This window comes from Parasteatoda tepidariorum, chromosome X1 (assembly GCF_043381705.1).
Source record: "Parasteatoda tepidariorum isolate YZ-2023 chromosome X1, CAS_Ptep_4.0, whole genome shotgun sequence".
NCBI classification, from domain to species: domain Eukaryota; kingdom Metazoa; phylum Arthropoda; class Arachnida; order Araneae; family Theridiidae; genus Parasteatoda; species Parasteatoda tepidariorum.
Window position 1 is genome coordinate 59,834,263 of NC_092214.1, and position 26,887 is coordinate 59,861,149.

The 26,887-nt window shown below is 26.5% G+C and overlaps 1 protein-coding gene and 1 non-coding gene across 2 annotated transcripts in view; both read right to left on the minus strand.

The window, feature by feature from the left end:
- LOC107447340 (solute carrier family 2, facilitated glucose transporter member 1) overlaps nucleotides 1-21,559 on the minus strand; it is a 60,593-nt gene extending 39,034 nt beyond the window's left edge. The window contains exon 1 of the mRNA XM_016062217.3: nucleotides 21,365-21,559. Coding sequence (XP_015917703.1) covers nucleotides 21,365-21,517 — 153 coding nt within the window. The 5' untranslated portion in view covers nucleotides 21,518-21,559. The remainder of the gene's footprint in view (nucleotides 1-21,364) is intronic.
- On the minus strand, nucleotides 12,831-12,902 carry TRNAG-UCC (transfer RNA glycine (anticodon UCC)). Its single transcript has one exon. It is a non-coding gene; the product is annotated as a tRNA-Gly (tRNA).
- Nucleotides 21,560-26,887: the final 5,328 nt, after the last annotated feature.

Genomic DNA, 26,887 nt, shown 5'->3' on the forward strand with positions numbered 1-26,887 from the left:
TCATAAGCAAACAGCGACCACATGCCTTCGGGGAGTAAGTGTAGACGCATATTGGTGGGACATGTGCGGACGTATCCATAATTACCCCATTCGCCTTCCAATAGAAGAAATATAAATTGGTTTCAAATGTAATTATTTTGTATGTATAGTTATAGATTTGACGTTATTTATTTTCTAAATTAGAATGATTTTGTAGAATAATATACCTTTATAATTAGCGGTTTCAATATTAAGCAAAAACTTTTGCACGGAGCATTTATATTAATTTACATTTTAAAATTTTTAAGAAAATTTAAAAGCTATGTTTCATCAAGTTTTAAAGCAATATAATTCATAACACTTTAATATATGAATTGAAGAAAAATTTGGGGCATGCCTTAAACTAAAACAGAATATCAGCGAACAGTGCTGTCTTTTTTTTTTTTCCTTTTTTTTGTGAGATATTTTCATTGTTAAAGTAAGGAAAATATTGCTAAGCCATGCTCTCCGTGCGTTGCACATTCAGATCATTTAATCATCAAGTTAAAAGTAAGGTAATTAAAATTGATACAACTTAAAATTGGCTTTGTGAATTAACTCTTTGAGGTCCAGGATATTTAAAAAAAAAATAAACCAGAATCTTTATTATTTTAATTTTGTTCTAGTATAACAATTCATTTAAATGAATTTTTACATTATTTTGTTTACTTTGTAGTTAGCGTTGAAAACCACAGCACTTCGAAGAGTTTTAGTAATTTATTTGTGAATAAAAAAGCTAACAACGATTTCCAAATGAATTAATTTTGTAATTTTTTATAGTATCGTGAAATACTTTTTCACAAATTGGTATTTTAATTAAAATATGTCAATATTTACTCTCAATGAAATCTTAAATTGAAAGTGATTTTATTTTGACTTTAGATATACTTTTCTAAGTTGTAATAAATAACTGTTTAATAAGTTATAAAATTTGTTCGCACTAACCACACAGCTTGGCCACACTAGCCTTGACACAGGGGGTAAAAAGATCCTTTTAAGAACTATTATTATAGAAAAACTAAACAATTTTGCTATTCCAAATATAAACCAGAATGAGGGTAATCGTTCAAAGTAACTTCAAAAAAATATTTCTTGAGTAAAAAACTATAGTAAACCTTTTATTATTTTTGACACATTTGTAAAAATATGTCCACACCAGCCCTCTCTCACATATTAATTGATACGTTATTACGAATTCTAATTAAAGACAACTGCATCTCAAATCGATAACTTTTGAACATGGAATCAATAAATTAAAATCTAACTTCACCATGACAACGCGTTCGAATCTTCTTCATTAAATTAAAAAATTGAATTTCACTATTCAAAGACCCGTATATTCTCGATCCCCCCCCCCCAAGAGCGTTGCTAAATAAGGCACGTCAGTATTCGGTAAACCCCTTTTCGAGTGTTTCATTTCCCTTACGAAAACTTCTGCCAGAAAATCCATTGTTGACAAAGCTAAAGAGCTTTTAGTTGTAGTCTGCGTGCACATGTCGTCTGGATAGATGAAATCAATAGTGGAGTTAGCGGAGAAACAAGAGTCATATTAGGTTTTCCGTCCTAACACCATATACCACTCATCTCCTTACCTAAAAAAACAGGCTACATTTTGAAACTAATGTGCCTTATTTTGCAGAAATCTTAGGAAAACGTCTTTCATAAATAGTAAGAAAGTAAAATTTCACAAATTAAATTTTTTTTTTTTTTTTTTTAAACTACAATCGGCGACACTATTATGGAGAAACCGAAAAAATACGTTGCTTTAAATGAATTATTTATTGATTATAATTATTTTTATTCATTTTGACCTTCATTGAGACCAAATTATTGATAATCTTATCTGCTAGAAAACTAATGTTATTAATAATGGATACAGCAAATAAAGAAGTTCTCTGCTAAAAGAATTTTGCTATCATGAATATATATATATGTATAATATNATTACTTTTTTAAATTTAATCTGAATTTCAATTTTGTTTTTAAACAAAAATTTCAAAGCCTAGAGAACTTAAATAAATTGTTGAATATTAAAAATCATTCTCAAACATGAAAAGGACTGTTTGTACTGTGTAAGTAGCTCAATTGAGGAACGACTCAGCATTAAAGTGCGTGAATTATTTTTTCAAGAAAACATGATATAATTAAATAAAAAAGCTAAAAAATCATCGTTGGAAAACCTCAATTTCAAGCAGCTAATAAGTTTCCGAGTGATTGGTTTGGAATTCCCTAGTGTATCAAGTTTATTAAAATATACTCTTAATTTAAATAGATTTCAATGCATAGATTTAAGCGTTTCAGCTTTCTGTTAACAACGCGCCTGTATAATATAAAATTGAAAAATGAGTGGAATTTCGAAACAAGGACAAAACATATATTAGTTTCATATATAATTTACTATGAATACTTCATTTACTTATTTTAATTGCAGTTGCGTAATTTTTACCAACGTTTTAAAAGCGAATCTGAAAAAATTAAAAGATGTTATTTACTTAGCACATGAAAAATATGCAATTAATGAGACAGGAGTCCTGAATCAAGACCTTTAATGTTTTCAACATTTTCGCTTGGGAAGCTAGCCATTAATCATTGTAAGAGAAGGAAGAGGGAAAAAGACACTTGTTTTCGTTACCGATTTCTAAATTGTTTGCTTCTGCGCTTTTATGTAATACTTATTTTATTTATTTATTTATTTATTTATTTTGCGTTTAAATGCTATGATAATATTTCTTTATCATTTCTCCGCTTTTAGTGTTAATTTTTTTTCTCCACTAATTAAAGGTTAGGTCAGCAATTATCTTGAAAAATCCGCAAAATTAATATTTATTTACTTAAAATTACCGTTTTGTTTGCTTCTTCAAAAATCTGCTTTTTTTTTCAGAAAATTGTTTACGTTTAAAAAATTTTATTTCACTACAGAGAAAAATTAATATTTTTATTCCAAATGTGAGTATTAAGTTCTTTTTCTTTAGTTTTAAGTTTTTAATTAAGCGTTTATGTGTCTTATTTTACTAATTTTAATTTTAATACTATCTTATCAGTAGAAAATTCAAAGAGACTTAAAATTTTGAATTTAAAATCCTTCAGCAGCCAAAGGTATTTATAAGTCAATCCTTTCAAAACCTAAGTACTAAAATTCGAAACATAACTTGGGTGAAAAGGCAAATAAAATGAATTGTGAGTATTAAATTACAAGTATACATGGTGAAGAAAGTACGGAAGCCCTGAAATTCAAGAAACAAACTTCGAATAAAAAATGCGTGCCAAATCAGTTTTAGTAAATTATTTGCTGGTCAGCAGAGCGTATTCGTACAGGTTGTGAGGCCTTCGAACTTAGAAATGCATAATAAAACGTTAAAAAGTTATTTTCAAAATAAATATTAAAATAAGTTTTTTACTGTGTTCCCCGAAAATCCTGAAAAGAGAATGTGAGAACTGATAACAATTAGTGACTGTAGGTCTCAATCATACCCCACGAAAAAAATTAAATAAATTCCTCTGAATATTCAGAAAGATATACAGCACGTCATCTTGATCACGCGTTTCAATGCGCAAAATGTCTAGAAATCGTAGCTAAATCGTAGTAAAGCGATATGAAAATGAAGTAACCACTACAACCCTTTATGCTCTTGGTTTATTGGAACAATTGAAGTAAATACCGTTTCAAAATTATCCATTTATGAACGATTATGTAAAAAAAGTAAAAGTAAAGCATTCCAGCAACAGCCCGTTGTAGGCCAAGACTGTCATGGATGTTAGGGTTTCACAATTTCGAAAAAAATTGGCAGAATTTTGACAATATGGTCAGAGAAAGTTATACAGAGGTGGTTTATTTTCTCACTAAATTTCCCTACGAAAAATTATAAACAAATACGTCAGAAATAGTGCTACATGAGATAAGTGCGAGGATGAAAAATTCGAAAATAAATAATTTGTAAGACCAAGTGCATTCTCTTTATGTTTTATTATTTTTGTTGATACAATTTGGCGCTTATTTCAACAGCCAAATTATATAAATAAATGTGCCAAATTATATTATTTATTATATAAATAAATTAATTTTATTTATATAATAAATGAAATTAACGTAGTTTTAGTTTATAAATATTCATTTATAAATTAAAACTAAGTCTGCAAAAAGTATCCCTTTAGTTTATTTAAAAAAACGTGGCTAAACAATACTTTTAAATTGAAAAACTAAACTAAATGAAGAAATTAGTAATCGGGTTTTGTTTTGCAATCAGACCTTCTCATATAATGTTAAGTATCGCGAGTGCGAGCAAAGATTTCTTTTCCCCTTTACCTTCCCTCTACCCTATATACTTTTAGTTTAGAAATAGGTAGTCTTAGCGATATTGATTAATGACATAAATGTGTATAAAGAGTCAATCAATGCGTTGAAAATTGGTCACAGTTTTGTTGTTAAAATGATCGATTTGTCATTTTTATGGTTTTGAACTATTTAGAGATCATTAAATGATATTTTTTCATTACACTTATTGGAGGAAATGGAAAATTGAGGATGGGAAAAAAGGGGATATCGGTATATTAAGGAAAAATACGGCTAAGAAGTATTTCATTTAATTAAAAAAATGGGTGCTTTGTTAAATTTTGCACTAATAAAATATGCTGTGCTTGCATAGATAGAAAATTTATAATTTATATAAATGAATTTTATTATAAAATTTGCAGGTGAAATTATATTTTCAATTTTGTTTCATAATGAAAAAAATTCTTATTACTTAAGACTCTAATTTCTTATTACTTTCCAAAATGTTATAAAAGGTATTTCTTTCAAAAATGGAATTTTTCAAGCGCGTACAGCCATTTTTATTTCTTTATTCGATGAAAAGAATCATCTTTTTGAAACATACCTTTTGTTTGAAACATACCTATAATTTGGAATTAAGAATAGTTTCAATATCTGCATTTTCAAATTCCGATTAGTACTTGAAAATTTTTATCTCTGAAAAATTTTTCAAATAAATAAATTGCAAAAAATTAAACAATAGATGTATCATTCTACAAGTTGATGATATGCGTATAATAAACATTTATACCTATTTGAAAAGCTGAAAAAAAAGTGGAATATTATATAAAATTTTTTTACCATGTTGCAGTAATAGTATGATTTATATATTTTGTAGTGCATTAGTGTAGTGTTTTACGTAATGCCTAATAAGCATTAATTAATTTTAATAACATTATTAATCAGGATTAACTTATTTAAATCAGATATCTCTGAAAACTATTAATTTCATAATGATATTAATATCATATTTGGGTAGTTTTCAAGAGGAACGTATTAGTTGCTCACTGTCTTTCATATTGATATCTTGTATGTATTTTGAATTAACTTCTAAAAATAGAAAAATAGCTTTTTTTCTGCGACCATGCCTTTAGAAATAGTTCCTATGAAATGTATTTTAATCCTTTAACACCCAGAAGGAAATTCTCAAGTTGACAAATCCTTTAATACTGTTTAAATCTTGTCATCAAAGTGAAACCTTTGGGAGATAAATTGTTCGGTAATCTCCAAAAAAATGGTATTTCAGCAATTATTTAAGTTGTGACATTTACACGAAATCTCGCAGTTAGTTAACGTAGCAACCTTTGCTAAGGCAAAACAAGGTGGTGTTTGAATGATGAGATCTAAATATAAATAATTTTATAAGTATACTGTTAAATATTAAATCTGCAAAATGCAAATCATAAATTTTTCACGATCTAAAATGCACTCAAATAAATCTTCAATCAAATACTTATTTTTGATTTTATTATTTCATAACCTTAATTAAATTTATGACACCAAAAATCTAAGGATTTTTTAAATTTCATGTTAGAAATACTTCTTAATGGTAGAATTTTTATGCTAGTATGTATGTATGCATACATAGTTAATGTTGCACCGACAGAAAAGATACAAATAAAATAATTATTTATGACTAGAATTGGAATACATAGTTTGAAAGTTATCCAAGAAATTAAAGTATAAATCGTGTTATTTGAGAACCAGATTACTTCAAATGGGATAAATTAGTTTTGTAATCCATTTCACATTAAATTAATATGAATATAAATGGATAAATATAAAAATAATTAAAAATGTTTTTAAAAAAATGCTTTTACTTGATTTTACATCCAGAACTCAATTAAATTTTCTTTAAATATTTTATCAAATTAAATAAATAAAAGTCACACCTTATAACATATATAATACTTTCTTTTCATTATATTTTTTATCCGAAACTCATATTTATAGCTGAAAATACACTACCCTACAATAATGGAAGAGACATTTTCAGTTTTTGACATTTTTTTAAAATTTCTCAAAAAATACTTAAACGACTGTTTTGTAACTTTAGAGAGTTCATGCGATTTTTCATACCTAACAATAAGGTTTAAGCTTTCAAAGGTTTGAGGGACCGACAATAAATTACAAAATAAAATAGGTATTTTTGGAAACTTATGCTAAAAAATCAAGCAATAAATTTGTAACTTGTATTGATTACTTGTGCTGTTATTTGCAATAACTGCATAAAATTTCGTAAACCACCTTATGGAAATACAGACATTTTCATGAAAAATTAATTTTTTTTGTCTTACGTCTTTTTATTATAACATTAAGAATATTCACTAAAATTTAGCAATATTTTGGGAGCAATTTAAAATTATGCACAAAATTATTATTTTAAAATTTGGAAAAAATTCATTAAAAACTCCGCAAGATATGATTATCTGTAGCAGTTCTTTCATACTGCTTATGGACGGAAAAATTTAATTGTTTTTTTATAATTTTGAAGTGAATTGTATTTGGCTACTAATGAAAAACGTCTGATTTGAATATCTTAAAAATTTAAAGAGTTTCAAGCAATTTTTTTTCACAAATTTTATTTTGTACTATTAACAAGATTTATAAAAAATGACACCGGCATTGTGGGGTTCATCCCTCGTTTTCCTTCCTTGTAGGGTAAACCAACCAGTGAAGAAACACTACCCAGTGAAGGAACATTTCATATATACTGATTAAAAATAAGAATTTGAAAGTTTTTTTTTNAAAATTGAGGATGGGAAAAAAGGGGATATCAGTATATTAAGAAAAAATATGATTAAGAAGTATTTCATTTAATTAAAAAAAAATGGGTATTTTGTTAAATTTTGCGCAAATAAAATATGCTGTGTTTGCGTAGATAAATAATTTATAATTTATATAAATGATTTTTATTGTAAACTTTGCAGGTGAAATTATATTTTCAATTTTGTTTCACATGGAAAAAAATTATTATTACTTATGACTCTAATTTCTTATTACTTTCCAAAATGAAATTAAATGATATTTCTTTCAAAAACAGAATTTCTCAAGTGCGTACAGTCGTTTTTTATTTCTTTATTTGATGAAAAGAATCAGCTTTTTAAAACATATATTTGGAATTAAGAATAGTTTCATTATCTACATTTTCAAATTCCCGTTAGTATTTCACAATTTTTATCTCTGAAAAATTTTTCGAATAAATAAATTGCAAAAAATTACAAAAGGTCTGTGCTAAATTTTAAGCAATAGATGCATCATTCTACAAGTTGATAATATGCGTATAATAAATATTTATACCCATTTGAAAAGTTGAAAAAAAAGTGGAATATTATATTAAATTTTTTTTATCATGTTGCAGTAATAATATGATTTATTTACTTTGTAGTGCAGTAGTGTAGAGGTTTTAAGTAATGCCTAATCAGCATTAGTTTATTTTAATAACATTGTTAATCAGTATTAGCTTATTTAAATCAGATATTGCTGAAAATTATTAATTTCATAATGACATTAATATCATATTTGGGTATTAGTTGTGCACTGTCTTTCATATTGATATCTTGTATGTATTTTGAATTAGCTTCTGAAAATTGAAAAACAATTTTTTTTACGTGACCTTTAGAAATAGTTCCTATGAAATGTATTTTAATCTTTTAACACCCAGAAGAAAATTCTCAAGTTGACAAATCCTTTAATACTGTTTAAATCTTGTCATGAAAGTGAGATAAATTGTTCGTTAATCTCCAAAAAAATATTATTTCATCAATTATTTAAGTTGTGACATTTACACGAAATCTGGCATTTAGTTAACGTAGCAACCTTTACTAAGGCAAAACAAGGTGGTATTTGAAAGATGAGATCTAATACTTCACGATCTGAAATGCACTGAAATAAATCTTCAATCAAATACTAGTTTTTGATTTGATTATTTAATAAGTTTAATTAAAGTTATGACACCAAAAATCTAAGAATTTTTTAAATTTAGTATTAGTTATATTTTTTAATGGTAGAATTTTTAATGCTAGTATGTATGTATAGTTAATGTTGCACCGATAGAAAATATACAAATAAAAAAATAATTTATATCTAGAATTGGAATACATAGTTTGAAACTTATCCACGAAATTGAAGTATAAATCGTGTTATTTGAGAGCCAGATTTTTTCAAATGGAATAAAATAGTTTTGTAATCAGTTTCACATAAAATTAATATGAATATAAATGGATAAATATTAAAATAATTAAAAATGTTTACAAAAAGAAATGCTTTTACTTGATTTTACATCCCGAACTCAATTAAATTTTCTTTAAATATTTTATCAAATTAAATAAATAAGAAAAATCACTTTATAATATATATAATACTTTCTTTTCATAATATTTTCTTATCCGAAACGCACGTTTATAGCTGAAAATACACTACCCTACAATAATGGAAGGGACATTTTCAGTTTTTGACATTTTTTTAAAAATTTCTCAAGAAATACTTCAGCGACAATATTGTAACTTCAGAGAGTTCATGCGATTTTTCATACCTAACAATTAGGTTTAGAGCTTTCAAAGGTTTGAGGGACCGACAATAAATTACAAAATGAAATTAGTATCTTTGGACACTTGTGCTAGAAAATCAAACAATAAATTTGTAACTTGTATTGATTACTTTCGTTGTTATTTGTTAATAACTGTTGTTGTTAATAACTGTATAAAATTTCGTAAACCACCTGGAAATATAAACATTTTCATAAAAAAAATTTTTTTTTTGTCCTACGTCCTTTTATTATAACATTAAGAATATTCACTAAAATTTAACAATATTTAGGGAGCAATTTAAAATTATGTACAAAATTATTATTTTAAAATTTGAAAAAAAAAAAGCTCATTAAAAACTGCGCAAGATATGATTATTTGCAGCAGTTCTTTTATACAGTTTATGGGTGGAAAAATGTAAATTTTTTTTTTATAATTTTGTAGTGAATTGTATTTGGCTACTAATGAAAAAAGCCTGATTTGAATATCATAAGAGTTTCAAGCAATTTTCAAAATGATAAGGGGTTTTTCATAAATTTCATTTTGTACTATTTAACAAGATTTATAAAATATGACACCGGCATTGTGGGGGTCATCCCTCGTTTTCTTTCCTCTAAATGCATAAATCGCAGTTCGGTGTCTGAACGATTATAGTAAGGTATTACATGTAATTAAATTTTGCGTACTGGTACAAAAAGAAATTTGTGTTAAACCCCTTATCATTTTGAGCCTTTTTCTAAAGAAGTACAAAGCTACTTCGAAAATCTCTTAAAACTCTTTCAATTTTTAAGATATTCAAGTTAGACTTTTTTCATTAGTTGCGAAATACAGCTCATTACCAAATAATTTTTTTAAAATTCTTCCGCGCATGCGCAATGTAAAAGAACTACTTTAAAAAGTCATATTTTAAGTACTTTTTAACGAATGTTTTTTTCTTCAAATTTTAACACAATAATTTTTTAATTAATTTTAATTGCTCCAAAAATTTCGTTTCATTTTTTTAAAATTATAGCTAAAAAACATTAGACAAAAAAATATAATTTTTATAAAAGTATTTCCATAAATATTTAAATTAGGTTTCTGAAATTTTATGCAGTTATTGCAAGTAATAACAATCGGTACAAGTTATAAGCTTATTGCTCGATTTTCTGTCAAAGGCCATAGAAAAATACTTGTTTTCTTTCATAATTTATTGTCGGTCTCTGAAAGTTTTAAACTTTATTACTAAGTATGAAAAATCACATGAACTAATTAATTACCTCAAAAGTTGCAAAATAATCCTCTAAGCTTAAAAAAAATGTCAAAAACTGAAAGTGTCTCTTCCAATATTGTAGGGTAGTGTATATAACTTAGAGATGCGGAGAAGTTTGATAAAATGTTGAAAGTTTGGTAGTTTCATAAAAATTTGGCTTTCAATATCGATATGAACTTTTTTGTCCGTTTTCTAGTTTTGACTAAGTTTTTTAATTATTTTGCAAAAAAATATTACTTACATTTACTATTAAGTTAAATATAGATGAAAAACGGAAGAAAATTAGATGTTTGATTATTAATTATTAATACAGATATAATTTCAACGAATTATATTGTTTATGCGAAACGAGGAGGGTGGAATTTTTCCAATCATTTATAACGATATATAATATAANAAAAATCAAAAAAATCACGAACCCTGATTGAAAATAATATTTAAAGAAATGCATCAGAACACGGCAATTACTTCGAATTAAAAATTTAATGTCTGGGTTCAACATTAAAAGAATATTGAAAAGACTTTTACAGATGGTCAAATGCAAATTTTATTTGGTATGGAGATAAACACACAACATAAATAGTTAAATCTTTTACAAATAAGTAAAAAAATATATAAAACTTTCAACAAAAATAATTGTTTTATAACGTTAGTATTTAATAAAGACTTGTATTGTAAACTCAATTATTTAAGAAAGTAATGTATAGATTTAATTGAAGATTCAGTGTCCCGTATAATAAAATTTTGGATATCTAATTGATCTACACACAAACAATCTGGGAAGGGCCAAACTGGCCCCTTCTTTTATTCTAGGTATACAACAATGTTCAATATTTCTAGTGTTAATTAAAAACTTTTATTTTTGAAACAATTTAATTAATTTTTTAGATTTTATTTATTTCTGATGTAATTAAAACGTGGTTTAAGTTTTTTTTGTCAGCAGATTATCACCTCACATATGTTTAACAATACCTCACATATGTTAAACATTGTTCTCCTATTTTTTATCAGTTAAACATTCACAAAGCATACTAATTTTAAATGTAAATAATTAGAAAATATTATTGCTTAAGAATATTAAAAAAGAAATAAGTTTTTAATACATATAAATGATGGAACCTAGAGTTTTTATGTTACTTTTATTAATTTAAATATAGATGAAAAACGGAAGAAAATTAGATGTTTGATTATTGATTATTAATACAGATATAATTTCAACGAATTATATTGTTTATGCGAAACGAGGAGGGTGGAATTTTTCCAATCATTTATAACGATATATAATATAGTTGGGTAGCCACTTTCTAAGGTTATTGATTTTGCTAGTTTATTTCCGTTATAGTTATTTAACCAAATAGTTTCAAGCCCTATTTTCACGTAAGATTCACCTAAAATGCCGATCAAATTCAAATAAGTTCTTCTAAATAGAAGGATCAATGTCAATTTTCTGTTCCGGAAAAGTTTTATGCGTTAAAAATTGACGTTTCCGGATAATGCCGTATGGAGATGAGAGTAACGCAACAAATGATGTTTATTCTAATATCTACTCGGGCTGAAAAGATGAATGCGTTTTCTGAATTATTTACGTCGGCGAAGTATGACGAATTTGTTCTGTAACATTTGTACTATTTATAAACACGAAATATTTTTAGATTTTTCAAAAAAGGAAATAATAATGCCGTTCTTTTTATTCTTGTTTTATTTTCGGTCATTAATAGCTTACAAATGGAAATTCAATTTATTGCAACGCTAAATTCCTCGAACCTTAGTTATTTCTATAATTTTCAACTTATACTTTTACCAAAATGTTCTTGAAATAACATAATATCGTATAATGTAAAAACGCTGAAGGAAATTTAATTTTTTTAAATTTTTCTATTGGTACAATAAATTTTGAGTATCTCCTGTAGTTAGGGACGTTCGATTCTTCTTCAAGGTAACTTATTCTACATCTTCCTTACTATTTCTCTAAAATTAGAGGCTGATGTCAAAGAAACTGTTTATCTCAGTAATATAGTCATATATGACTATAGCTTTTATTCCCATCGAAGTGTTTCCTAACCTTTCTTTATTCGAAGCGAACTTTAAATTTTATTTCTGTCAGCACATTACTTTGTGGAAAATAAAAGTGTTTTTAATACGGTTTTAAATTTCATGTCCTTGCACTAAATTTAAATTCATGAATTTTATATTAAAATATTTTCAGTAGGACAAAATCTTTTGCGCATTAAGGGAATTCTTAATTTACTTTATTTGAAAGGCTGTGGCTTATTAAGATTTAATGACACAAGATACAGAAGTGGCTACACTGCAGCAAACTCCAATAATATACAACACATACACACAAAAAACAACAACTTTTCACTAAACTTCTTATGTAAGATATCTGTTGCAGAAACAGAGCAGAAAAAAAGTAATAAATGTAAGAAGGTAAGATTATTTAAATTCCAGAGCTAAAGTAAATAGTTAGAGTTGTAGATTTAGAAGGTGTTTTAGGAAAGAAAAAAAAAACTACATGAATTTTTCCTCTAAAAATTGGTACGTTCTCAAAGCATCATAAAGCAAATCAATTGCATTATGAAACAAATTGGCGTCTTATGACTTTTTAAAAATGTACTGTGGCATCTCTAAAATTTCATTTCATTTTATACTCCAAAACTATAATGTTTCTTCAATCCAAAAATTTATATTCTTTTAAATTTTCGTGATATTTCATAAAAAAGTTTGCGTCGGCCGGGAGTCGAACCCGGGTCAACTGCTTGGAAGGCAGCTATGCTAACCGTTATACCACCGACGCTTCAATTCTCAAATAAGAAGAAGTCTTCAAACTCATAAATAACCAGGTCAATTTTCTTGTGAGATACTTGATTTTCTGAGGCAGATGAATTCGAAACGGGCGAAGCACGATTTTTCCACATTTTCCTTCCTTTGAAACTCGTTTTCTTTCTCTTCTTCTTTGTTAAAAGCGAAACATTTCAATCCTTTTCTCAGAAACTCATTTCAATGAAATAAATATTGATAATTTCATAGAATAGTGAATGTGAAGAGCATCTTTTTAGTGTAATATAATTGAATTTTAAAAATGACATAATAATTTTAGTCACTTTTGCATAATGTAAGGTAGTTTGTTTTATAAATACTATTTTGAGATATTGTTCCCCAATATTAAATCATGATTGAAAAACTTTAGCCTCACGTTATTTTCGAGAAATGTGTTCACACAATTACGAACTACAACTGACTTTTACTGAATAAAGTTATACACTGAATAGTGTGTTTCAATTAGTTATAATTTAAAAAAAAGAAATTATCTTTTTGAATGCGAAAAAACCGCACAAAATAAAGCAAATTATTTAATAAATGGCACTTTAAATTTTTTCTATTTTTAATTTTGGTGTTATTTATTTATTAATTAAAGTATGATATACCTAAATGCTTGGTTTAAAAACTTAAATTCTTTTAATTTATTGTATAATTGAAGTAATGATATAAAATTATAAAATCCTTTGAATTTTTGTACACATTTATCGAATTTGTTGTGAAAAAAATTTTGAAGTTTCGAAAATTCTTCTTTTTTTATGACTTTTATACCGACAAAATGATGTGTAAGCAATTTTTCTAAAAGGAAGTTCGAATGTTGTACATTTTTAAATAATTCTGGAGAAGAAAATTTCATTAGCTACTTAAATAAACTTCATAAACTGAAAATATTTTTCTTTTCTTGCGCATCAACAATAATGAAAGAAAAAAATTACAAACATAAAAGAAATAGTAAAATAATCACGTTTTCAAGTTGAATGATTGCTAATAGAAAGTGGCAAACGTGACAGACAAAACAGTGGAAATGAAATTTAGTCACGTTAATACAATACTGTCTCAGTTAAAAGCAGTAAGAAAGATTTTTCGTTTATAGCGGACCACGATTTTATAAGCTTGACGTATTTATTTACGCACTTTTAAAACTTGTAATCCCGTATATGCGTAGTAAATAATCTGAGTGTGAAGTATTCATTTCTAAGAGAGGGCATTAATTGGTATATATTAATGCTGTGTTATAAAAGGATAGATTACATTGTAAAAAATTCCTGATCAAATTACGGAAAAAAGTACTGGCACCTTGGGTGCATCATCTGTTATTTTTACCGTAATGTTTTTTAAATTTCAATAATTCAGTGATTTTGCAGTAAATATTACTGTAAAAATTACATTGATGTATCAGATGTGACAGATGTATCAGATTTTTTGTTACGTAAATTTTTCTGGTAGAAATGGATTACACGCTAAACTGTATCGGCACTCTGAAAGATGATACTTTTTACTGTAATTTTTTACTGTGTACTTATGTCATACAATATCATTTTTTTAATCATTGCGAGGTTTCTTTTTATCTAATAAAATTAGTTTTAACATATACTTAATAATAATGATATTTTTATGCAGTTTAAAGGAAATTTTTTATTCTGTAAAGTTTTAAATAAAATAAATTATTGTATTTTAATATTAACAAAATTTTTAAAAAAAATATCATCAATTAAAAGTTAGTATTATTTTAAGTAATACAAATATATAAATTAATTATAAGGCAATATCAGTTATATTTTAATAATCTATCTTAATTGCATTGTTTTTTTCCCTCGTTAAAACAAGCATTTATGCAAAGAAAACAATAATACTGTAATATTCCAAATATTTGGAAAAATTATAAATAAATGGCATGATTAAGTTATTAAATAAAATAATATTAATTGATTTCTTTTCGTCATCTGGTGTTCTGTAAGTTTTATTTTCTTGGCACACGAATTTAAGATGAAATAAAAGCAACTTTGTAACTAAAATTTCAATTTAATATATCGTTATCACATCATCTTGTCAATAAGAAAAAGTATTCCTTACCTATTTTAAAAATTTTCATTATGAGAGTATTTTCACAATAAGATGAGTTCACCAATTAAATTTTAAAAATCATCCTTTGCCACAAAATTATTCAATTAGGCTTATTATGGATAACTTCTAAAGAAAACATGTTCAGAGAAAAAGGAAGTAATATATCTACGCAAATGTAATTTGTTTTCTTATTAATGTAAGTTTCAGCATTTTTAATAATTAGCTTTGCATGAATAAAAATTATCACCAAACTTACACATTGCTGCATATCTCCATGAAAATCAATAAATTATGCCAACAATACAGACAAAACTTTTTGCAGTGTTGTTTTGATAAATTTCGAATTCTGTTAACTATCTTCATTTTAGTTGTTACAGAAATTATTATAAATAAATTATATATATATNCATGCCATTTGAATGATTTTTCGCAGTTCTATGAACATTTGAATTTAGAACTTTTTTTTGTAGATTTCAAAATTTTCGCAAACTTTTGACCGGTAGTGTATATATATATATATATATATATATATATATGCACATACATACATATAAAATTTCATTATAGCAACCAAATTAAAATATGTAGTGTTGTAAAATATAAAGTGATTTAATATCAATACACATCCATAGGAGGAGATGAAAAATACTAAGAAATAAATATTAGTGAAATAGGTACTTTCTGTTCGCTAAATCTAGCAACGTTAGCTAGAAATATCTGAGTCTAAAATTCCCAATGTTTATAATTTAATTACGCGTAAGCCTTCCTCACGAAAGCATTTAAATATTTGATTTTATCCCTTTATCCTATTCGTACCAACACCACTTAATTATTTAGTCTTTAATTGAACAAAAGATAAAGAGAAAACGATTGGTGGCAGTTGAAGAGCATCCAAATAAATGATAGAAAAGAGGAAACTCCCTCTTCATTGGATCATTTCAATGCATCCCTCTTTTCATGGAGGAGAGATAATCTTGTTTACAGACTCTCCAGTGAGAAAGAATTTTAGGACCGTGAAAAATATTTATGTATAATGAAAAGGACAAATCAAGTAATTGAATAGGTTCGTTTTAAAAATAAGATTAATTCTGGGAAAACAGTCTAACAAAAGAAACACGTATTTGATAAAACGTTTTAGATTGTCTTGTTCGTCTTGATTTATGCAAATTCTTATGTATAAATATATAATTTCTCACCATGATAATTATAAATTATAATTATAAATAGAAAGCAGTCTTTATAATTTTTAACTTATATGGAGAGAAAATATTAAAAGTAATCGAGAACAATTGGTGACAATATATAATTTTATGTAAAATATGATTTTAGGCTGATGAAAAATTTTATGTGACTGTTCTTTTTGGAGTTGTAACGTGAAATTATATTTCATATTTCTTTTCTAAGATTGTTTTTAATGGCGTCTGAATGTTTTATTACATTTGGAAGACAAAAAAATTTGAGTTTTTCTGATTTCTTCAAAGAAATTTTATCAGGTCATTTGAATCGTGTTTCACAGCAGCGTGCCAATAACCATTTCTTGGTTTCTCAAATGAAATTTTAAATAGTAAGGAAGCCTAAGTAGGGAAAATGAGAAAAAAAAAAGATTTTTTTTTTTTAAAATTATAAAATAGAATGTTCAAGTATAAATATATGAAAATAACTCCTAAATATTATATTGATTATCCTAGTATAAAAGAGAGAGAAAAAAAACCTAACAGATCAAAATAATCGATATTAAACGCGTTTCACTCAAATCAAAACTTTTCAAGCTGGTGGGGCTATTTTAACCAATCCTTTTCAGAAGTCTATTTTTTTAATTCTAGGGAGACAAAAACAGTCATCGATGAGCATCAAAAATAATTAAGTTATTATAATTGTTGTTATTTTTTTAGGATCAAAGTTTACTTTTTTCACTGAAATATATTGCTTGTTTTTGTTCCAAACACGGATACTTTATTGAAAAACTTACTTTTTCAGGATTCTTTAGCTTACTTCATGTACAAAAAAAATTTTTTTTTGCGTTACAATGAAAACTGACAGCTCTATTTATTCCATCGATTAAGAGTATGAAAATTTTGCTTCGGTATGCAAGAGGTGAGTGTGCAAGTTTTTAAAATAGTTTATTTTTTTTCAATTTTTGTAAGGGAATTTATATTTTTTAATTTTATACGACATTTTTATTTGTATTTTATTATAACAAAATCTTAAAAATCATCTTATAGTTAATTAGAGAGATTCAGTTATTTTACCGTAATTATAACTGTAAAAATTACGGTATGTCAGATTTTTTGTTAAATGACATCTTCAGGTGAAAATGGATTTTACGGTAAAAAATACCGCCAGCATAACTTCTATCTGGAGTAAAAGTTAAGTTTTACATGAAAGATTTTTTCAACTTAAATTTTTTATTAGTTTTCTTGAGTTATGTTATCTTTTATTTATCAATTTTAGAAGAAATTTATTTTAACTTAAATTAGATCAAATATACTTTACTTTTTATATTTTACATAAGAAACAGACTAAGTGAACAAGCACTTCCTTACAAATGTTATCAAAGTGTTTTTAACCAGAGTTTATTACGAAATTCATTTAAATACATAAATTAATTGCTTCTGGTATTTCTCCAAAGCTAAGAAATTATATATTAAGAATATATGTACTTTAAAAATATCAATAAGAGAAAGTGTGACATAAAAAAAAATCTTAATGCCCTTTTTTTTTTTTTTTTTTTTATTAATATTNAAAAATCTTAATGCCCCCCCCCTTTTTTTTTTTTTGCTATTGTATTTATTTCACGTAACATAAAAATTATACATTATATGATAAAAACATAGTTAGTTTTAAATTAAAATCTTCTTTTTAACTTATTAAGTTATTTTAAACTGATCATAATTATAAATATTACGATCGGATAATATTACATTATTTTTTATGCTATCATGCTATCATGCTGACTCCGTAAGAGCTTATGGAAGTTAAAATTTTAGAAAATTAAATTGAACTTATTGTATTAGAAAAAATACTACATTGTTTTTTTTGTGATGTATCTCAAATTTAATTTTTCTTAAACTATTAAAAGGAAAATAAGGTTTACTATAAGTCAAAAACTACTTGAAAAAATATATCTTCCTAATTGCTGCTGGTGATAACACAAACTAATTTTCTTAACCCTTTCTTAACATTTTACTACCTTTTAACATTGGTACTATTTTTTATTGACATTTAAAATAGACTAAAGTAAAGAGGGGAAAAGTTTAGAGAGGTTTTAGAAAGTTTGAGACATGACAGTCAGCGTTTTTGGCATCAATCCAGTTAGAAACAATGGTAAAAATGTTCTAGTTCAATTTTTGTTTCGCTAAAAAATTTAACTCTCCCACTCTTCAATTGGTTATGCTAAGAACGCATTAAGCTATATTATAGTAAGTTTTTGTAAGATAAATTCCACTATGATATATATTCCATTATTATATTAATATTACTTAGTGATATCGTTTAATAATTTGAGCTGTAAGAAGTGCGGAAAGATATTTGTCTAAGTAATGCGGATTTCATTTAATAATTGAGTATCGATTTTTATAATGCGCATAACTATTAGAGATTGTTTTTTTATAGCATTTTTCCACGGATGATATTAATTCATTATTTTAATTACGGGAATCAATTTATTAATTTTAATTTACATAATTTTAATTGAAGAGCTTTTTAATTTATAACTTTTGTTATTATCATTTTAATTAAAGAAAATTTTAATATATTTGAGATAATTTGTAATTTTTTTAGTATAAATTCTAGTGTTATGAATGAAGGAATAAAAAGCAAATTTATTTAGAGGAAGTGAAAGAGTAAACTATATACAACGTTTGAAACAAGAATTTAAATTTTCATTCATTTGTTAAACATGACGAAATTTTAGATGCAAGTTTATTTTTTGACATTTTGAAGTGTGTGTTATCAGTAGAACACCTTTTTATCGACTTTTTAAAAAACATGACAACTTTAGGAAACATAGGTACTTCACTAAATTTTACTATCCTATATAAACGAAATATAAAATTGATATAAATTCCTCAAGTGCTGAATTATCGAAGTAAAGTTGAATAAGAAAATAACAAAATAGCTGATGAAACGAATAATCCAGCGTAGAATTAGGCGGCAAGTCAACCTGAAAATAAAAAGATCGTTTGCTTCATAATTGAAATCGAAGAAAGATCGACTTATTCCAGCGTATTAATACGACGCTCCTCGTCGGGAAGTTAACATGTGAATGATGAAAGCAGAAAAGGTTCAATCGTGAAAGAAAATTTTCCATCCCATTCTTTGGTTTGCAATTGGGAATATTCCTGCTACTGTTTTAATTTAATGTTAATTTATTTCTGTTTTCATCATTCACATGTTATGACCACCGATTGAAACATGTTGACCTTTCTTCCATTTCAGCTACAAAATAAAAGAAGTTTTTTTTTAAAGTAGTTATTGCTTAAAAGAATGGAATGATTTTCTACCTTGTTTATTATTTTTTTTCTTTCTTTTCTTTCAAATAAACTTTAAACAAATGCTACCAATTTAAGCATGGGCTAGCTGGATGACAAGTGTTCACAATAGCCTGAAAAGATTTCACGTAAATGGGCAATCGCTTGACCAGGTATTGTACCAACCAATTTGAAAGGTGGGATATTAGCGTTCTAGTAAATGCTGTAGGTCTGTGCAAAGCGCGTTTGACTTGATCATAAATGTATAAAAAAATTCAATTTGAAAATGTATTGTAATCACTTTCAGATTAAACAACGAAAAAAAATTGATTTTTTTTCTAAAGTGCTACAGTATAAAAAACTCTCTTTCAAAAACTTTTTGTTCTTTATGTTCTCTCTTAAAAATGTGTTGTTTTGATTTCTCGTACTAAAATAGTGTCAGCTGGTGTCAGTAGTGTCAACCATCACCAATAGTGCTTTTTAGCATGTTGTCTAAACAGTTTCAAAAAAAGCATTTTTCGTTTTCTACAATTCATTTAACATGAGCTAGAAGAATGATTTGGAAAAAAATGTATCTAAAAAAATTGTAACCAATAGTTAAAATTTTTAATATGTTATTGTTTGGATTTATCTAAGCTAGTTATAATCGTGAACAATCTGTGTTAAAACAGATACATACATTTTTCACAAATGACAAAACAAGTACAAAGAAGCTACTAAAAGTCGGATAAAAAGCTTTACCCATAATATTGTAATCAAATACGCGAAAATAACAAATCGATTTTATATATATTCATGGCTATGTTGGCGGGAAAATTCACGCAATAATCATCGACATTTGTCTTTTTGAAATTGAAACTATTAAGGAGTTATCCAATGAGTGATGAATAATTTTGTAAAATATTGGTTTTTTTCTTTTAATATGGAAAAAAAAGCAAAAATTAATCAACATTAAATCATCAATTAAAAATAAGTGGAAAAAAAACTCTCATTCAGTTGAATCATTAAGAATTGTTTTTATTTACTTGACTTGATGGAAATTTTTATTTAAGTTCTGATATAATAGAAAATTGAATTAAAATTAAAGTAAAAAAATTTCAATTCAAATACAATAAAACTACTCAAATACAGTACTACAAATACAGTAACAGAGCCTACAAACAAATAAAACTTCGGATGTATTTATAATATTAGAAGAAAATTTCTAACAAACTAATTGAAAAATGAAGTTAAAGAAAATTGATTGAAGTACTATAAAGAAATAAAATTGAAGAATAAGTTGGAAAAAATTTTAAAATCAAGTACAATAAAACCATTCCTTTTAACAGATTCTACAAACTTGATGTAAATTGTTACTTAAGTTTTGATATAATAGAAAATTGAACTAAAAAATAAAATAAAAACATTTCAATTCAAATACAATAAAACTACTCAAATACAGTACTACAAATACAATAATAGAGCCTACAAACAAATAAAACTTCATATGTATTTACAGTACTAGAAGAAAATTTCTAACAAAACTAATTGAAAAATGAATTTAAAGAAATTGAATGAAGTATAAAGAAATAAAATTGAAGAATAAAGTTGAAAAAAAATTTAAATGAAGTCCAATAAAACCTTTCCTTTTAACAGATTCTACAAACAAGTGAATATTCGTATGTTTTTCTAAGATCAATTCAAGATTTCTTTAAAACTAAATAAAATATTTTTCTAAACAACAGATAATACATACATAAATACAGTATATTTATAATTAAAGTATTTTTGTTTAGAGAATCGATTCAAAGAAGCACTTTTCAAAGCCTAAGTCTTACCAACAATATCAATATTTATGTGTCACTCCAATCAAATGGTACTGAAGAAAGAGTCTTATTGAAAGGGATACTGTTATAAGAATACTTACGTAATCATCTCTTTTATGTGTATTTCGGCCACTGATGGGAAGCATGGATATATCAGTGGCCGAAGATGTGAGGGAGTCGGCCGGGGATGCACTCCGTGACCTCTCCCTCTCCGGCAGGTTCAGGTGGCTCATCTCACTCATTTGAAGCTCCATCGTCCTCTGCTGTTCCTTTACATCTCCTCTAGCTTTGCCTCCAACTGACAGCGCCCCATATCGTATTCTCAGAGAACTACTGCTCTCTTATATTCCCGCTGCCACATGTGAATTTGAAATATATTAATTTCTTGTCATCATCTTAGTTATTCTTAGATGTGTTACTTACTTTTTGAGTCATGTTTTTTCTGATTCCCCATCCCGTAAGAAACTTTTTTAACTGACCAGAGTGGACGAAATTGTTCCCTTTGGGTCATTCGCTCTCTTGTTAAATGAATAACCTTGAAATTTCACTCAATCATTGTTCTAGATCTTCGCTACAATTTTAATTTTATGGTAGAAGTTAATGTTATTTTGTATAAGGAAATAAATTACATTTCTTCGTCTGCATTTTTATTATTTTTCAAAAGAAATAAAATAACATAAATAATTTGAACTTTAGAAATTATCCCTTTTTTTTCGACTGCAATAAATATTAAATAGTTAGTAGACCAGAAAATACTGAAGTATCACATGTGCAAAGGTTTTATGCATTAATTTAAAACTAATATAATTTAAAAAATTATTGCACTCATCGCTAATTATATTATGTAGTTTCAAATCCCCCCCCCCCAAAAAAAAAGTGCCGTAACATTTATTTAAGCCAATAACTTTTGTAACAAATATTAGTAATTTCTCAAAGAAGCTATTCAAAGAATTAGCACATTTAGGCTATATTATTATATTAAAAATACTATAAAAAATGGATGATTAGGCAGTATTTTATTTTTATTCCTTCACTATGATACGCTACTGACATAAAATTCTTCACGCTAACTTTAGTTTATGTTTTTTGCTGATTTAATGTAATTTTAAAAAAATGATGACTTTTTGATGATTTTTTTAAATTTTCGCTAAGTTTTCTTAAAACTTTTTAATTTCTTTTAATACGAAATTATATAGGGACAGTCTTTATGACCAGTTAGGACTTTTTTCACTGCTTCATGTCTTCCTAAAATAAAGTTATTGTTTTAATGAATTTTTGGCTATTTTAGAATCTAGAGAAAACTAATTAACCTTTAAGTTACTTACTTAGGCTCTTAAGGAGGTGATCATGAATTTTAAGGGAAAATTGGGGAGGGGGGAATTATGAGCACAAGTTTATGCACATTCTCGAACAGTTGTTGACTCTCGGTCAGTCTCTAGAAACCCTGGCCATTGCTTTTCCTTTCATACACACGGAATGGGTCGTGATTAATGTAAAACATCAGTTCTTAATAGTCAGGTGATGTAAATTTTCGCACCTAATTCACTGCTTCTAATTTTTTATAAAAAATGTTGAAAATTTTCGGAATTGTGTTAGGTTGAAGCAATGAATGAAAGTGTTAGGCTTTTTTGAATGATTGATAAGCGAAAATGTCTCTCCATAAAACCTAGATATTAGTCCCTTCTTGGTTTGCCATCCTTAAAGAGCGTTACCGAATTTGCCTCCTGACAACAAGCATTCTAACAAGTTCTTGTCGCTCTTTAATTGTTAATGTTGTTGGGCTACTCGTTTTATGATTCTCTGAACTAACTTTTCCAGATATTCGCTGCTGGATTTTAATATGCTACATTTCAGCTTTTCACTGATTCAGTTTCTTCTTTTTTTTTCAACCAGAACACTGTTTTTCAGAATTTTTTCAAGAAGTAAGAAGGACAAGGCTTCTTTTTTGTGCATGTTCTAAAAAATTTTTTTTTTGCTACGGAACACAAAAAGTAATTAATTTTGGGATAACAGGAAAAAGTCATAATTACCCCATTCCGGCTAAGAAAAAAAATGACTAGTCGCTAAATAAAATATAGGATTAAATTACGGCACTCAGGGTGCTGGTACTTTTTACCGTGAAATCCATTTTCATCGCAATATGTTTCGGAACAAAAAAACTGATATACTGTAATTTTTAATGTAATAATTACCGTAAAATAACTGCATCTCTGTATTTAAATTAATATTAATATAAAAATTACGGTTTAATATTTTGCGGTAAAATTCTTATTCATAAATTTTAATTCAGAGATAAAATAAAAATAAAAACTTGAAAAAAACATCATGGACTTAGTTGCAAATAGATTTAAAACTAAGTTTTCTCACAAAAATTTTCTTCATTGGTTGAAATCACTTTAAATGAGCATCTACGAAAACTGCTTTTCGTGGATTTATGTAGTTTCCTAAAATTATTTAAATATTGACTCGATATATTTATCTCAGAACAATTGAAAAGTACTTGAAACAAAATGTACTCACAACACTGAATTTTTACCTAATGCGAAGTTCTTAAAAATGGAGCTGGTCACAATTACCCCACATAACCCGAATTTGGAATTTCTATTTTTACTTCAATTTCGAAATTTTTATTTCTTATCTAAACTCGCAAGTTTGCTGAACTATAAACTTTGGAAATGAAAAATCTTTTTACCCGAGTACTCCAGTAAAAGTCCCACAGTTTGTGAACATTATGCTTTGGTTTTTGAACTAGTTTATGAGTATTTCATGTAATATTTTATCATTTATAGCAGTCAATAAATAAATTAAAAGTCGAGTCTTGTTATTTATTTATAATTTATTTTCACAATTTTTTTGTTAAAAATAATTTGATTTTGCGAATTCAAGGTTGATAAATTGAAAGTTGATTTTTATTATTTCTTTTTGCAATTTTTCAGTTAAAAATAATTTGATTTTGTTAAATTCCCAAATTATTTCATTTTCCTGTATATTGTAATCAGGAACTAGAAAGCGGTGTCATTAATGCTAATACAATAAAAATACTGTCGTCTTTCTGAGGACATAACATTTCGAATTACAATTCTTCTTATAACTTATATTATTTTAGAAACAAAGTTAAATCGAAGTAAAAATTTTAAAAATAAAAAGATTATAGTTCAATATGAAATTTTTATAAGGTCACGTACTCAATTTTTGGATAAGGAATACTATTAATCTCGTTTTCCGTATTATGACTTTATTTATTTGTGCTGAGTTAAAGGTATTTATAAAAAACGTCTGGTGATTTCACAATACGGCAAATTTAGGAGAATGTTTCTCTTTTGAACAATAGTACCCTAGTTAAGAGAATACTGAAATTTATTTTGCCTTACGGAGAAAAATGCAGATCAAGATCTGATTCTTTCGTATGTGACTTTCAGAGGAATCAAAAATTTTTTTGGAGTCAAAATGCTCCCTGGATTCAAAAACTATGTAATACATCAATGTTCACAAATTTTCTGTTTATTATTATTATTATCCAGGCATTTAGAAAAGCCTTTTAAAAATCCAAATTTTAAAGTCTTAAAATGTCCTGAGTTTTTTTTAACATTAGAATAGAAAAAATTTAAATTTAAAAGTGCTATATATAATATACTTATGTCGAGAAGGGATGCACATCTTACGTCCGGAAGGGCTGCGGCGAGAAGGAATCTGCATCATTTTTCATGTATATATACCATCTTTTTCTGAGTTATATTAAAATATTGTTGTGTTGTATATCCTTGTCAGGTGTGCTTTGTTTTTTTAATGGAGTCCGTTTACTCAATATCATCTGTTGAACAATTTTAAATTTTTATTTTTTGCATCACAGGATCAATTTAAAAACGGTTTTATGTAAATATGAAATCCTGGTCGCCTTATTTTTCAAAAATATTCAGATATGTCAAGAAATATTTAAAGAACACTTTTTTAAAAAAAATAAATAATAATATTTGTCCAAAACATGCTAAATTGAGAACATAGATGGAGCTAACATATAAAATACGATTTGAGTCAGGTTTCTTTACACTAGATTGCCCAAGGAAGTCATTTTGACTGCTATTTATTTTCAATTAGAAAAACAATGATGTATATAATGACACAATTTCTTAGAATTTTGTGACTTTTATAATTATTTTTACTGTTGATATATTTGCTAATAATTTGTTATATAACTGAAAATAATATAAAAAATTAATTTTAAACAAATTTCTTTATACATTAGTTACTTATTCACAATGCAGTCATTTTGACTGCTTTTAGGCAATATAGGTATTTCAGTCTTTATAGTGTTAAAAAGGCACTGTCAATAAAATCTGATAATTTAATATCATCTTAGAGACTGTTAAGACTATTTTTAAATAATTTTTCGAGCGTGGAATTAATTTAAAACAGAAAATTATTTGAAAGATTGCACGCCATAATTTCTGAAAATAGACTCAAATTTTTCGCATCGTAAGATTTATTTAAAGCAGATCTTTTAGTTTCGCATGCCATTGAAGCAGGTATCTTAGGAAAAAAAATTGACGTCATATTTCTCTGAAAATATCTATAAGGTTAAAGTGCCTAAACGCTACACGATTTCATGTAAGTTTGTCGCAATAAGGTGAAAATCGACTATTAAATATATTCGCAGAAAAAGGCTGAAGTAGTACGACTTCGGTTCTAAACAACTTCGGTTCTTCAGAAAATAGAATTACTATGTGCAATCTAAGCCAAGATTGTCATTGTCGCATTTGTGACATTTTTGTCACCTTCAAGGTAGTAAGACCTTAAATGCAATGCTTCAAAGTACCTAAATGCGACATTACCTTTTTACTACTATTACTAAATTCCCAAGTCTGCACCGCTCTCTGCCTAAACCATTGAGGCCATAGTTTTCGGATTTCATTCCCCTTTTTTGTGGTAAAAAAAAGAATGGGGAAAAAAGCATGTTTCTTCAAATATAGTAGATTATTTTTTGTCTGATTTAATGAATTAAAACACCATCTGCACTAAATAATTAGCATATTTAAGGTTAGACAGTCGAACCATTAAGATTGATTATTAATACGTGAAAATCTGATCATAAAATCAAAAATTATTAAAGATGTTATCACAGTACATACACGCGTACTTGGCGTGCAGAAACTTAATCATCGATTGTAATTTTTTGTCGATAATAAGGAAAAAATTTGTGTACTTCAATTACATTTTGGAAATTATTTAACTAATGTACAGTGTGCAAAATAATAAAGCGAACACTGCGAATAACTTTTGATCTAATGATCGGACTTTCATGTACTAGGACTAAGACTTCACCTTAAATATACTAATTACTAATACAACTATAATTTAAGTTACGAAATCAGACAGTCATACAAGTCAATTAAAAGTTAAAAATTATTGAAAAAATCTTTGCAAGTCTTTTTCTTGTCATGCAATTTGCTGTAGTTGGACATAGGCAATCTAGGTTTACGTTTTTATATTATTTTTTGTTAGATTTTGCTCACCACGCAGTCTGAAATAATTGACCTGATTTGAAATGTGAAAAAAATACGGACATATGCAACATACGTTGTCTTTAGTTTAATTAAAATGTTTTTCATATATTAATTTGAATTTGA